A 14151-nucleotide genomic window follows, 5' to 3' on the forward strand; every position below is an offset into this window, starting at 1 on the left:
CCCACCCGTAGCACACGCTCCAGCAGGTATATTTCACTGGTCACCCCCAAAGCCAATTCCTCCATTGGCCGCCTTTCCTTCCAGTTCTCTGCTGCCAATGACTGTAACGAATTGCAAAAATCACTGAAGCTGGAGACTCATATCTCCCTCACTAACTTTAAGCATCAGCTATCAGAGCAGCTTACAGATCACTGCACCTGTACATAGCCCATCCAACTACCTCATCCCCATACGGTTATTTCTTTTTTTGCTCCTTTGCACCCCAGTATCTCTACTTGCACATTCATCTTCTGCACATCTATCACTTCAGTGTTTAATTGCTAAATTGTAATTATTTCACCACTATGGCCTATTTATTGCCTTACCTCCCTTATCTTACCTCATTTGCACACACTGTATATAGACTTTTTTCCCCTATTGTGTTATTGACTGTACGCTTGTTTATTCCACGTGTAACTCTGTGTTGTTGTTTGTGTCGCACTGCTTTGCTTTATCTTGGCCAGGTCACAGTTGTAAACAAGAACTTGTTCTCAACTGGCCTACCTGGTGAAATAATAAATAAAAGGCACTAGGCTAGGTACTGGAAGGTCACAGGTTCTAGTCTTGTGGATTCCCTTTCTCAAAAAAGGCATATTTATAGTCCTTGCATTAAGATGTGCTTTTCATGATCTGATCAAGACAACCCAATCATTATTTGTTCTATTGAAATGCATTCCTGCATTTGATCTTGTCATGCATGTTCCACAACAGTAACGTTCACACCTGTGCTTAGCTGCTTTCATTCTCTCCTTGTGCTGATAATGGCTTGACATGACAGAATATCAGTTTTGGCCTTTATTTTAACAACCAAGTTAGTGTGCTGCTCTTACATACGCGTACAACTGCAGTCATGTTTATGAAACAATTGGTATGGAGACAATCACTACAAAAAAAAGTTTAGCATAATATGTATGGTTATGGAAAATATTTAGGACAGAGACAAATGCTTTGAGGTGATGGCCCTCAAACAAACACAAAACATTGGTTTAATATTTTAATAAAAAAAAAAAAAGTACTCAAGGTTTTCATGGTGTATTTACATAAAATCGAAAGACACACCTTGGTTTGGAAGCAATGCATCATGGGGTATGTAAAGCCGAGATTGACGGGAGATTTAGTTCTGGTTTCTAGCCACACAGCTAATCAGTGTACACTCAAAATACTTGTGCCTTTTTAGATTTTAATATTTTTATATGTTGAATAACAGAGCGGTTATCAATGCTAAGAGGCAAAGAGAGATTTGACCCCATAATGAAGTCAAAATATATAAAAGGCAAACACAATGCTTATAAAAGATAAAAGTTCAGATCTTTTCAAATATATACCAACCAAATATATAAAACAATGATTAAAATATAGAATCTGTAATTAAAAGATAACATAAGGCCCACAAAATAAATAAACAATAAATAAATAAATAATATAAATACAAAAAAAAGTTGATAAATTTCAGATAGGGACATCATTAGAAACTGTATAATTTAGGGCCAAAAAAAGCCTTTATACCAGTGTCATGCCAATGCTGGCAACAATCAGATTGGCGTTAGACTAGATTGTTTTGATGATATTACCTTTCAGAAACACTGGATCTTAACGGTTTGGTTATGAAGCCCGAAAAGTGATAATGTAGTAAAGAAAACGTGTCTAGTTACCTATTCATTCTAGTGATAAATTATTGGGTGACAGTCTTCGACAGGGTACAACTTCTCATGGAACCATATTTCATGTGGTTCATGTCTAGCATGACTCCTGAACGTATCCTTGGGATATAACTTACTATATAATAAAATAGGCGATAATGTCGATAATATTACACATAACTTTACGTACTAACACAAAGTCAGACAGTTGAAAACAAATATGCACTATATGAACAGAAAAGGAACACTTTGGATAATGTAACATTTTACATGAATGTTTGGAAGGACAAAAAAAAGCTGAAGTTGACTAATGTACTAAAACACAGTTGAAAAAAATGAAAAGGCTCTCGTTATCTACCTTATTTCAAAATGGTGCTTCAGCTTTGATCCCCACAATGCATTACTTAGGAACCCACAGGTGTGTTGTTGAAAGACTGAACACGTGAGCCATATATTCAATCATTCATTCAGTACATATCTCCACAAATCATTCATTTGGTACATATCTCCACAATCATTCATTTGGTACATATCTCCACAATCATTCATTTGGTACATATCTCCACAATCATTCATTTGGTACATATCTCCACAATTTGGACTTGCAAATCATGATATTGAGAGCAAGATTCTTAGAGTATTGCTTAACCAGAGATGACTAAATACATAAATTACTTCTCATCTGACCATCTGGCTTTAGAAGAAAATGTGTTCCATTATATAGAACGCAATATATAGAGAGGATAGATATAGAGAGCATTCATTCAATAATGGGATGTATCACATGTCCCGAGACTAAATCTAACAGTTACCCAATTATCTGAAAATAATATCCAAATCAACTTTGACTTCATTCATGCTTCTAGTATCAACGTATTGATACAAGTTAATCAGATTACACATTCAACATTCTTCCTAGCTGATTGCCTTGGTAACCAATATATTATTATGATAGCTAATGGTCCAAGAAAAGCATAACATAAAAAAATTTAAAAAATCAATTCAAATGTTATTTTACCATTTAAAATCAACCAAAATTTGAGTGGGAAAATCTTGAAAACCTGTATAATAATATTTGGGTGTTGTGTTAGCTAGATAAACACTAAATACTTTGTTGTATGCACCTCTGTTAGTAGGTTAGGACTGCATTACTGTAAATGAGGTGAAAACTACATGCCCATGAACACATAAGCAATGCCACAGCTGCAGTAGTATGCCACTGTATGGAGCTTCAGGAGCTTACAGTGACTAGTTCATACAGGTCATTATAGTAAATGCATATTATAGTGCTGGTGGATATTTTTGTTTTCAGAGTGGAGTAGAAATGTCAACAGGGAGATGAAAGTCGTGAATATATGGGCCAGAGGCATGCAGTTCCCATAAGCACACCAAACGGAAATGAAAGGCACCATTGATATTTTTCTCTATTGAAATACTGCGAACCATTGCTACATCTAGTTTATTCCACTTTCTTCCATGACATGAACACGTACACATTTTTTTTTATTTATAAAAGACTTTATTCACTACTTCGCTAAAATACGTTTATTTATTTATTTATATATATATTTTTATTATTTTCCCCGCAAATACTTTAATTTATAGAAAATAAAGGTTTAATAGTGACATTTCTTTGAATCCGACTGAAGTAATTTTCTAAGCTATCTTTTTCATTTTATACAGCAATTGGATCTTGGTTGGAGATGACGCTGGATAACCTGGCTTGCAGGTTGTCCTGTGGGGAGAGTCGGAGTGCTAGGTTAGTCCTGCTGCCATCTGCGAGAGGTTCCACACTTACAGCCATGGGGTTCTGTAAACTCAGGAAGGGCGTGTCCTCTCCCACGCGCTCCTCCTCTATCTCGCTCTCCGTACTGCTACCTAGGTCGATGGACTCCATGTTGTGGCCTGCTGCATGGCCATTGGGCTTTGTTCTATTGGCCCGGCGGCTGTTGCTGTTCTTGGCAAGTTTCTTAGGAAGGCTCTGCGGGGGAATGGGCGTTACTGTGACGGCGGAGCCGACCACCTCATACTCCTGCGTGGTCTCATAGTCGTCGTCCTCAACAATCCTCAGCGGGCTGGGCGGGGGGCTGTGGGCCTCATGGCCGTGGTTGTAGTGGGCAGACTTCCTCTTAGACTGGCTGATGTGGTGGTCGGGGCGCGGCTGGGTGATGAACAGCAGGGGGCGCTCCTCCTCGCCAGAGGGGCTGACGGCCACAGAAGGGACCGAGGTGGCCAGGCTGGACAAGGGCGCCGACATCTCAGAGGGAGGGGAGCCCGGGGTCACGGGAGAGAGCAGCTCCACAGGAGACAGGCGGGTTGGGGTGGTCATCGCTGACACATACCTGACAGGCAGAACCAAGAGAGAATCCTCGATCAATTAGGAACAGAAAACACAAGTGTATTCACTAATACACCACCAGAATCAGTAATAAGAACCCATTTTGTTAAAGTGGCTTTAGCTCCACTACATTCCTGGTACAGTCTGAGCTATAGCTCATCACATGTATGTCTTTAGCTCCACTACATTCCTGGTACAGTCTGAGCTATAGCTCATCACATGTATGTCTTTAGCTCCACTACATTCCTGGTACAGTCTGAGCTATAGCTCATCACATGTATGTCTTTAGCTCCACTACATTCCTGGTACAGTCTGAGCTATAGCTCATCACATGTATGTCTTTAGCTCCACTACATTCCTGGTACAGTCTGAGCTATAGCTCATCACATGTATGTCTTTAGCTCCACTACATTCCTGGTACAGTCTGAGCTATAGCTCATCACATGTATGTCTTTAGCTCCACTACATTCCTGGTACAGTCTGAGCTATAGCTCATCACATGTATGTCTTTAGCTCCACTACATTCCTGGTACAGTCTGAGCTATAGCTCATCACATGTATGGCTTTAGCTAAGTGAAATAAATCCATAACAATGGATTTTGTGTCCTATAGGTACGTACAGTCAAATTGTCAAGGGCACATCCGATGAGCGTAGGCTCCTTTAGAGTGAAACTCACCGGTCTCAACTAGTATTTTATTTCTCACCGGATATCTACATGGTCTGGATCAGGATACACATACATTCATAATCTATTTCAGAAATCAGCTGTAGGACTGTATAGGCCTTTCTCCTGGTATGTGTGTGGAGGACAGAGACACTGAACTGAAGAGCACTGGACAGTCATTAGGGTCGTCTCCGTCTGCCCTGGACAGTCATTAGGGTCGTCTCCGTCTGCCCTGGACAGTCATTAGGGTCGTCTTCCGTCTGCCCTGGACAGTCATTAGGGTCGTCTTCCGTCTGCCCTGGACAGTCATTAGGGTCGTCTTCCGTCTGCCCTGGACAGTCATTAGGGTCGTCTTCCGTCTGCCCTGGACAGTCATTAGGGTCGTCTGCCCTGGACAGTCATTAGGGTCGTCTTCCGTCTGCCCTGGACAGTCATTAGGGTCGTCTGCCCTGGACAGTCATTAGGGTCGTCTTCCGTCTGCCCTGGACAGTCATTAGGGTCGTCTGCCCTGGACAGTCATTAGGGTCGTCTGCCCTGGCATGTCAGAGTGATGTGCACAGATGGGTTCTCTCAGACTCAGTCGACCTGTGACCTCAGAGACAGGTGTGCTACCTGCTGTGCTGTCTGCAGCTCGACTGACAACACAGGTACACCTGCGCTCATCAGCAACACATTGATTTACTAATGGGGACTTATGAAGTCGTCATTGTCCATTAGCTTTGATCTAGGAGGGCCTGTGAAGTCTAAATATAGGACAGCTCAAAGGAGACCTCTGCTAATAAAAACACTTTAATTCAGAAGACCAAGATAACATGGCAATACCACAAATCTTGGATTCAATCTTGGTTTACTGTATATTCATAAATAAATGCCATAATTTATAAAATGCATGTTATTCTCTAAAAATGATCACCAAGTATAATCCTTAAAATATAACTGATTATTCAGTGGATATCTCTGTACAACTCAGATAACTAGAAGTAGGGGACACCATCATTAATTACAAACCCTCCATTAGGTGTATGGGCTGAAGGGCGGTTGTAGTGCATAGCATAGCAACATGAGCTCCAGATGTCTTTCTCCTACCTCTCACTGTACGGAGAGTCCCTGTAGGAGTCTGGCGTGTCTCCAGAGTTCTTTAGGTAGGCACTCAGGTCTCTGGCGCCACCTGTGGCGTTCAGACGACCCCGGTGGCTGGGCGTGGCGTGCCGGCTGTTCTCTCCCGATGACTTCACCAAGACAGAGCGGCTGTCGGAGAGGGCACTCTCGCTGTGGCCGTTACTCCAGCTGAAGAGAGAGAGAGTGAGACAGAGGAGAATGAAGAGGGGAAACAGAAGAGAGAGCGAGAGAACGGGTGAGAGGAGAATGGAGAGGGGAGACAGAAGAGAATGAATTGCTTCTCTTAAATGAGGTCAAAACAATGGCCACTTCCGACAATGACGTAAGCTGTAAACACTGTAAATCATGTCTATTGCAGACCTGGGTTCAAATACTATTTGAAATAATTTAAAATACTTCAGCTGGGCTTGTTTGAGCTTGCCTGGCTTAATGGACCAATGCTTACCCCACCCATCTGGCACTTCAGGCAGGCTAGAGCGAAAGCACAAAGTATTTTAATGATTTAAAATAGTATGTGAACCCAGGTCTGCTCTATTCTAACGTATAGTTAGACACTGGCCTATAAAACCCACTTCTTCATAATGGATCTAGAATCCACAAGACACTTTGACCTGTACATTGCTCTACAAGTTCTCTGGAAACCTCATCAATTCTCCCTGAGCCTTGGTTGTCCCATACTAGCTAATGATGCACCACCATACATTGTCCCCTGCGGTTTTGCTTGTGCAATCTGAGATCACAGAACTGCAGGTCCTGGATTCATAAAGTGTCTCAGAGTTCTGATCTAGGATCAGTTATTTATTTTAAATCATCATGAATAAGGGGTAGGAGCCGTGGGACCTGATCCTAGATCAGCACTCCTACTCTGAAATGCTTTGTGAATACGGGCTATGGTCTTTGTTGAATCCAGTAAATATCACTGAGTGAGCGAGGTGATTTGCAGGCAATCGTGCAACAGGATGGGTAATCATCGTATCAACCGCCGACTGATACCAACGTGAATGAATTGCTTTTCAAACCCCCCCCCGACAAACAGAGGGAAAGAGGAAAAGCGGAAGTGGCTGGGGGGGAAACGAGATGGACTCCGACGAAGATGGCTCAGAGGGCCCAACGGTAATATGACACATTGAAGAAGATAAATAGGACTTTATCTAAGACACATTATTACCGTATCTTCTTAGAGCCAGTGCTATAGCTCGTCACTTTGTAAAAGTGGATGACTTTTACAGACGGAAGGAGAGGCGGCAAGAAATCTGTCGTGTAGGTTCGTATAGGGTTACCTTTGACTGGAGGTGTGGGTGACCGTTGTGGACTGATGTGCTGATGATGTGTACAGGCTCGTTGAGAAGGATGTTTCCGTTTCCTTCTCGATTACATGCTGCGCAGGCAATGCATTGTTAGACACAAATTGCTATAAAGGGAAAACAAAATCAAGTGTCACTAATATGAAATCACATCATGCTTATATGAAACGTGCAGATACTGTAGCCAACATGCCAACAAATGTACAGTGCATTCGGAAAGTATTCAGACCCCTTGACTTTCTCAACGTTTTTTGCTGTTACAGCCTTATTCTAAAAATGTATTAAATAAATTGTTTTCCTCATCAATCTACACACAACACCCCATAATGACAAATCAAAAACAGTTTTTTCGAAATATTTGCAACATTTATACATTTTTTTCTTCCATTGATCATTCTTGAGCGGTTTCTACAACTTCATTGGAGTCCACCTGTGGTTTGGAAACGCACAGACCTGTCTATATAAGGTCCCAAGCCATGAGGTCGAAGGAATTGGCAGTAGAGCTGAGACAGGATTGTGTCGTGGCACAGATCTGGGGAAGGGTACCAAAGAAAGTCTGCAGCATTGAAGGTCCTCAAGAACACAGTGGCCTCCATCATTCTTAAATGGAAGAGGTTTGGAATCACCAAGACTCTTCCTACAGCTGGCCCGCACGGCCAAAAACTGAGCAATCGGGGGAGAAGGCCCTTGGTCAGGGAGGTGACCAAGAACGCGATAGTCACTCTGACCTAGCTCCATAGTTCCTCTGTGGAGATGGGAGAATCTTCCAGAAGGACAACTATATCTAGCACCACCAATCAGGTCTTTATGGTAGAGTGGCCAGATGGAAGCCACTCCTCAGTAAAAGGCACATGACAGCCTGCTTGGAGTTTGCCAAAAGGCACCTAAAGGACTCTGATCATGAGAAACAAGATTCTCTGGTCTGATGAAAGCAAAATGTTACTATTTGGCCTGAATGCCAAGTGTCACGTCTGGAGGAAACCTGGCACCATCCCTACGGTGAAGCATGGTGGTGGCAGCATCATGCTGTGGGGAGGTTTTTCAGCGGCAGGGACTGAGAGACTAGTCAGGATCGAGGGAAAGCAAAGTACAGAGAGACTCTTGATGAAAACCTGCTCCAGAGCACGCAGGACCTCAGACTGGGGTGAAAGTTCACCCTCCAACAGGACAACAACCCTAAACACACAGCCAAGACAACGCAGGAGTTCTTTATGTTCTTGAATCGTCCAGCCAGAGCCCGGACTTGAACCAATATAACATCTGGAGAGACCTGAAAATAGCTGGGTAGTGACACTCCCCATCCAACCTGACAGAGCTTGACCAGGATCTGCAGAAAAGAATGGCAGAAACTCCCCAAATACAGGTGTGCCAAGCTTGTAGCGTCATACCCAAGAAGACTCAAGGCTGTAATAGCTGCCAAAGGTGCTTCAACAAAGTACTGAGTAAAGGGTCTGAATACTTATGTAAATGTGATATTTCCATTTTTTTTTATTTTACACATTTGCACCAAAAAAATGCTTTGTCATTATGGGGTATTGTGTGTAGATTGGTGAGGAAAAACAAACAATTTAATCCATTTTAGAATAAAATGTGGAAAAAGTTAAGGGGTCTGAATACTTTCAGAATGAACTGTATGTATTGGAAACTAAGTGTGAGAGTTACTCTAGCGTAGTTCTCCTTGTTAGAAGTAATAGCTATGTGAGTGACTTACATTGACAAGCTGGACATTTTCAAGGGGAGGGTTAGAAATCTGAGGGCCATTAGCCATAATGGTGTTTCTCTCATTTCGTAGGCTCTGCCTCAGACGATCATGAAGCTTTTTCCTCTGCTTTCTGTGCACGGAAAGACAAAACTGCATCGTGAGACAGACCAATCATAGAGCCAATAACAAAAACAGACGGATGACAGATTTTTGTCTAAGGTTGACAGAGGTTGTGATTGACAATAAAATGATTCAAATCTCTAGGCTATTATCTCATGGAAGCTTCAAAATACGTAATAAGGACAAGGATACCTAATAGTAAATACTGATTGAGTTTAGCATAAAAATGTTACGTGAATTACTTTGTTTTGCAGTAGGCAACCACACACATGATTCCAACCACTAGGAGTGCAATGCAGATTCCTGTTATTGTTAATACACGTTTCTGATACAGCTCCTCTGCTTCTGAAAAAGAGGACAATGCATTCTTAAAACTCCACAACATGCAGACCTATAGTGTCACATACAAACCAAACCCAATGGAGACAAACAAACGTGTTTTAGGTTATATATTAAAGGTTATACATTCACAGAAACAAACAAACCCGGGGCGCGTTCAGCAGTACGCAACGTTTTGGAACGTTCAGATAGAAATAAGTTTTGTAGAACCAACTACAATGCCTCTGACATGTAGAATAAAGAATCACGTTGGCTCTACTCATGGCATTTCTATCTGCAACGTCTACCAACGTTTGGGTTCTGAACATGCCCCCAGATTTAACATTGTATTAGTGGGCGTTGGTTGAAAACCGAGACGGTGGAAATGTAATGCATTGATCGGAGGAGGCAGTTCTGCTGAGTCGGAGTCCGGTTGGAATGCCAGGAAGTGTTAGTTCAAGGTCGGGCTCAGTAATCATGACCAGGCAAACCACAGAATATGCATTCTCTGCAATGTATTCTAACCAGCCCACGTGTTACTAATACAACAGATGCATATATATATATAAAAGATAGTCATTCATCAAACAGTTAAAATCACTCCGATGTAAAATGTTAATATTCTAATATTGCAAACGGTGCAGCAGTTTGTTCACAGGACCCAATGCTTGGAATTACGGAATATTTGCATTTCAATCTTTTCACAGGTATGAGGTTACAGGTTTACCAGATTAGGTGATCAAGTGAAATTTACACTAAACAAAAATATAAACGCAACATGTAAAGTGCTGGTCCCATGTTTCATGAGCGGAAATAAAAGATTCCAGAAATGTTCCAAATGCATTAAAAGCTTATTTCTCAAAAAATGTTGTGCACAAATTTGTTTACATCCCTGTTAGTGAACATTTCTCCTTTGTCAAGATAATCCATCCACCTGACAGGTGTGGAATATCCAGAAGCTGATTTACCAGCAGAATCATGGGGCCTCTCGAGTGGCGCAGCGGTCTAAGGCACTACATCATAGTGGTTGAGGCGTCACTACAGACCCGGGTTCGATCCCAGGCAGTGACCGGGAGTCCCATAGGGCGGTGCACAATTGTCCCAGCATCGCCCGGGTTAGGGGAGGGTTTGGCCAGGGGCGCTTTACTTGGCTCATTGTGCTCTAGCGACTCCTTGTGGCGGACCGGGAGCCTGCAGGCTGACTTCAGTTGAACAGTGCTTTCTCCGACACATTGGTGAGGCTGACTTCCAGGTTAAGCTGCGGTTAAGCGGCGGTTGTTAAGGTGCACAGTTTGGTGGGTCATGTTTCGGAGGATGCATGACTGGACCTTTCCCTCTCCCGAGCACTTTGGGGAGTTGCAGCGATGAGCTGCTCTGGTGGACATTCCTGCAGTCAGCATGGCAATTGTATTGTGTGACAAAACTGCACATTTTAGTGGCTGTGTAATTGAAATTGGGAGAAAAAGGGGGTAAAATACACTAAAATGTGCAGTTTTGTCACACAACAGAATGCCACAGATGCACTTGGCATGCTGACTGCAGGAATGTCCACCAAAGCTGTTGCCAGAGAATTTAATGTTAACTTCTCTGTCGTTTTAGAAAGTTTGACAGTACGTCCAACTGGCCTCACAATCACAGACCACGTGTATGGTGTCGTGTGGGTGAGCAGTTTGCTGATGTCAACGTTGTGAACAGAGTGCCCCATGGTGGCGGTGGGGTTACGGTATGGGCAGGCATAAGCTACGGACAACTAACACAATTGCATTTTATCGATGGCAATTTGAATGCACAACAAAAACCGTAACGAGATCCTGAGGCCCATTTTTTGGGGCTATCTGTGATCAACAGATGCATATCTGTATTCCCAGTCATGTGAAAGCCATAGATTAGGGCCTAATGCATTTATTTAAATTGATGAACTGTAACTCAGCAAAATAGATGAAATTGTTGCATGTTGCGGTTCTTTTTTTGTTCAGTGTATAATTATACGAACTGTTCCGTTTTCGCACCTAGTTCATACTTTAGTCCTACTATTTTTTTAAATGGTTGGTTCGCTGAGGTATTAGGTGTCCTGTGAACAAATTATGCTACAAACAGTCAGTCTTTTAAATGAAAAACAATCAATTGTCAATTGTTCAGAGTTAGCATCAACATCATTTAAAAAAGACACAGCAAAAACTGCCATCACTGATGAGACAAGGGTAGGAACCATGAGATGACAGGAGAACACAAAGGGACACAGTTGGGGTGACGGACACATACATACATCCACATGGTACAGTAGGAAATAGGAAGACCGGAAGGAAAGAGATGAAATGAAAGGGGTAGCAAGGGAGGATGCCGTCAGTGTATTTGGCATGACATGCTAAACACTGGGTGGAACAGAGGAGGGTTCAGGGTAACGGCAAAAGCAAGAGTTGAAGGGAATCTGATCATACAGTATAACCACACTGCAGCCTCTCTGGCCACCTAGCTTATATAAATGTGTCTTACACAGTCACAAGAGATAGTGTACTGTAGTTCAGATGCTTGTATGAGTCTAATGTGAGTTTATGGTGGTCATTGTAGGACTTAATTTGTGTGTTGGTCATTTTAGGACCTACTCTTAGTTTGTATGTGTGCGGGTTAATTCGACTATATGCTATCACATTGAGGTTTCCCAAAAAGTATAATTGAAGGTGTCATTAGCATATTTGAGCTACATATTGCAATGTGTATGTGTGTTTATCATTCTATAACAAATATGGTATGTTATGCCTGTATGATCCCTTCATTGGCACAAGGAAACTGGCTGGAGTTGGGGTGGGGGGGCAGGCTCAAGCTTCTAATCCTACATTTGCAAACTAAAGAGGAAGGAACGATCCATACCCATAAATTCAATCCCAAGATGTTCTGCCAATGCAGAAAGGTGACAAAAAGAAAAGAGAAGAGGTATTTTTCAGACGAGGTGTTATTCAGAACTATATTGCTCATCAAATGGCTAATCAGTGTTTCTACAGAGAATGGAATATGGAGATCAAAGTGGTGCATAATACCCAACTCTTTCATCACGTAGAATCATTCTAGAATCATCTTAGAGGAAACCTACAGTATGATCAGAATTGATGTAAATGGCATGTTATGTAGAAGTGTCCAGACACTTTTTGGGGGGGCAATTTCCACTTGGTAATTTTTCACTTCAGCTTTGTTAAATGTTTTTAATCGCTTCCCTGACACTCCAGAACGAGCCTGAGGAAGTCAATGGCTGGTGGGGTAAGTTGGTCAAAACCAAGTGAAAATCGCCCCCCAAAAAGTGTCTGGACACTTCTATAACATATTATTTACATTAAAAAAATAAATTGTAAAAACAAAAGTGAACTTTTCCTTTAAGGAGAAAAGGCTTAAGTGTACTGTACTTCTATTTAAAGTATCTTACGTGATTATCCATTCTATTAGACACTTACAAGTGTTAAGAAGATTTTACCACAACTACGAAAAGTGATCAAAAACCTAAACCCATTGAATACCGAGTTCATCAAAAATGCATTCAAAATGTATCCATCTGCTAAGGTAAGTCCAGTGGCATGCGCATGCAAACATCACTTTGCTTGCATTATCAATGGTAATGTCTCTACACGTCAATTAGGCAGGTTAAGGGGCACTAGTTAGGGCACTTGTCGTTCACCGGTAAACACTACCTCATGCTATGTGAGGACCATGCACTGTTTCCATTCCCTACAAAGTCAATATTAGTCATACCAAATTCTCATTTGTCATTACTCGGATCAACAGCCATGCCTGTTAAATATGTTCCCAGGAATAAACAAATAAGAAAAAAAGAATTTTAAACGTAATACTGCATAACATATCCTAGTAACCAACATCAAATACAACACTTTGGTATAGAAAAAGAGCAGAGCTTTCAACTGTTTAACTGGACAATGGCTCAACAGGAGTAAAAGCCATGGTTAAAATGTTTGTGCCTTTAGATAGCTTTATCCATTGACTTGAACATCCTTGATGTAAAGGACAACGATCTATTATTAATTGTTAGGGTTTACAAACTTACTGTGATGTACTTCCGATTCTTTCTTTGACAATAGGCTACAATTATCTTATCATGCTGTTATTTAGTTAATAGCGGTGTTATCGAAGGAGGTACAATGTCATTATAAAGAAACTTAGTATAGGAAGAATGCATATTTATTCTTGAGTAATTCTGACATATTCAAATGTCTTGTTTGTCTTTAAAAAAAACGATGCAAAACATAAACAACGTGATGACTGGTCTGTATGTGAGCAGCGCCCTTTGTCATGTTGGCTCCATTGATTGCGTTTGACTTGTGAACCCCCAGCTTAGAAGCTCCAAGGCACCTTTTATATGACTGGCCCAGTAACACTGCTCTGAAAAATGTATTGAAATTCTGCCAATACTTTACCTTATCCTGGGTTATAAATGGGATTAGATTTAGTTGCATTATGCTCATGTGACAAAACATTGTCATATTAGACAAAATATTGTCATAATAATCAGGCAGTAGTTTACAAGCATGTTCCGTGGTAACCTACGCATGTTCTTTACTTAAACAATGCGTGCGACAACAATTACAAACACTATGTTTTCAATTCAATGACTCATCTCGTTGTTAACCAATATCAAAGTCCTGCTTTCACTATAGTATGAGCGCTGACCGAGTTGCATAGGGTCTGTAACTTTCACTACATGGTCATAGGTAACCGTCACCCCTCAGGAGAGTAGAGTACTATCAATACCAACAACACCCTCAACTACTCTCGCTGGGTCAATCAAGGACAAGTCAAATACGAGGCAAAAGACTCGTCCCTAAAGACTACTCTAAACAGACTAAGTGGGCGCCACAAATGCCTCCATTTTGAGTAGCATGCCAGCGTCCCACAGCAGACCTTG

The 14151-nt window shown here is 41.6% G+C and overlaps 1 protein-coding gene across 3 annotated transcripts in view; it reads right to left on the reverse strand.

Annotated features, from left to right (window-relative positions):
- Positions 1–835: 835 nt before the first annotated feature.
- Positions 836–14151, reverse strand: part of nrg1 (neuregulin 1) — a 74046-nt gene continuing 60730 nt past the window's right edge. Inside the window, exons 6-11 of one of the 3 annotated variants that reach the window (XM_038970552.1) lie at positions 12114–12137; positions 9170–9272; positions 8817–8937; positions 7082–7212; positions 5769–5969; positions 836–4021 (exon numbers count right to left, since the gene is read on the reverse strand). In XM_038970552.1, coding sequence (XP_038826480.1) covers positions 3355–4021; positions 5769–5969; positions 7082–7212; positions 8817–8937; positions 9170–9272; positions 12114–12137 — 1247 coding nt within the window. In that variant the 3' untranslated portion in view covers positions 836–3354. The remainder of the gene's footprint in view (positions 4022–5768; positions 5970–7081; positions 7213–8816; positions 8938–9169; positions 9273–12113; positions 12138–14151) is intronic. The other 2 variants (XM_038970551.1, XM_038970553.1) reach the window with 2 other exon arrangements.

This window comes from Salvelinus namaycush, chromosome 31 (genome assembly GCF_016432855.1).
Source record: "Salvelinus namaycush isolate Seneca chromosome 31, SaNama_1.0, whole genome shotgun sequence".
NCBI lineage: Eukaryota > Metazoa > Chordata > Actinopteri > Salmoniformes > Salmonidae > Salvelinus > Salvelinus namaycush.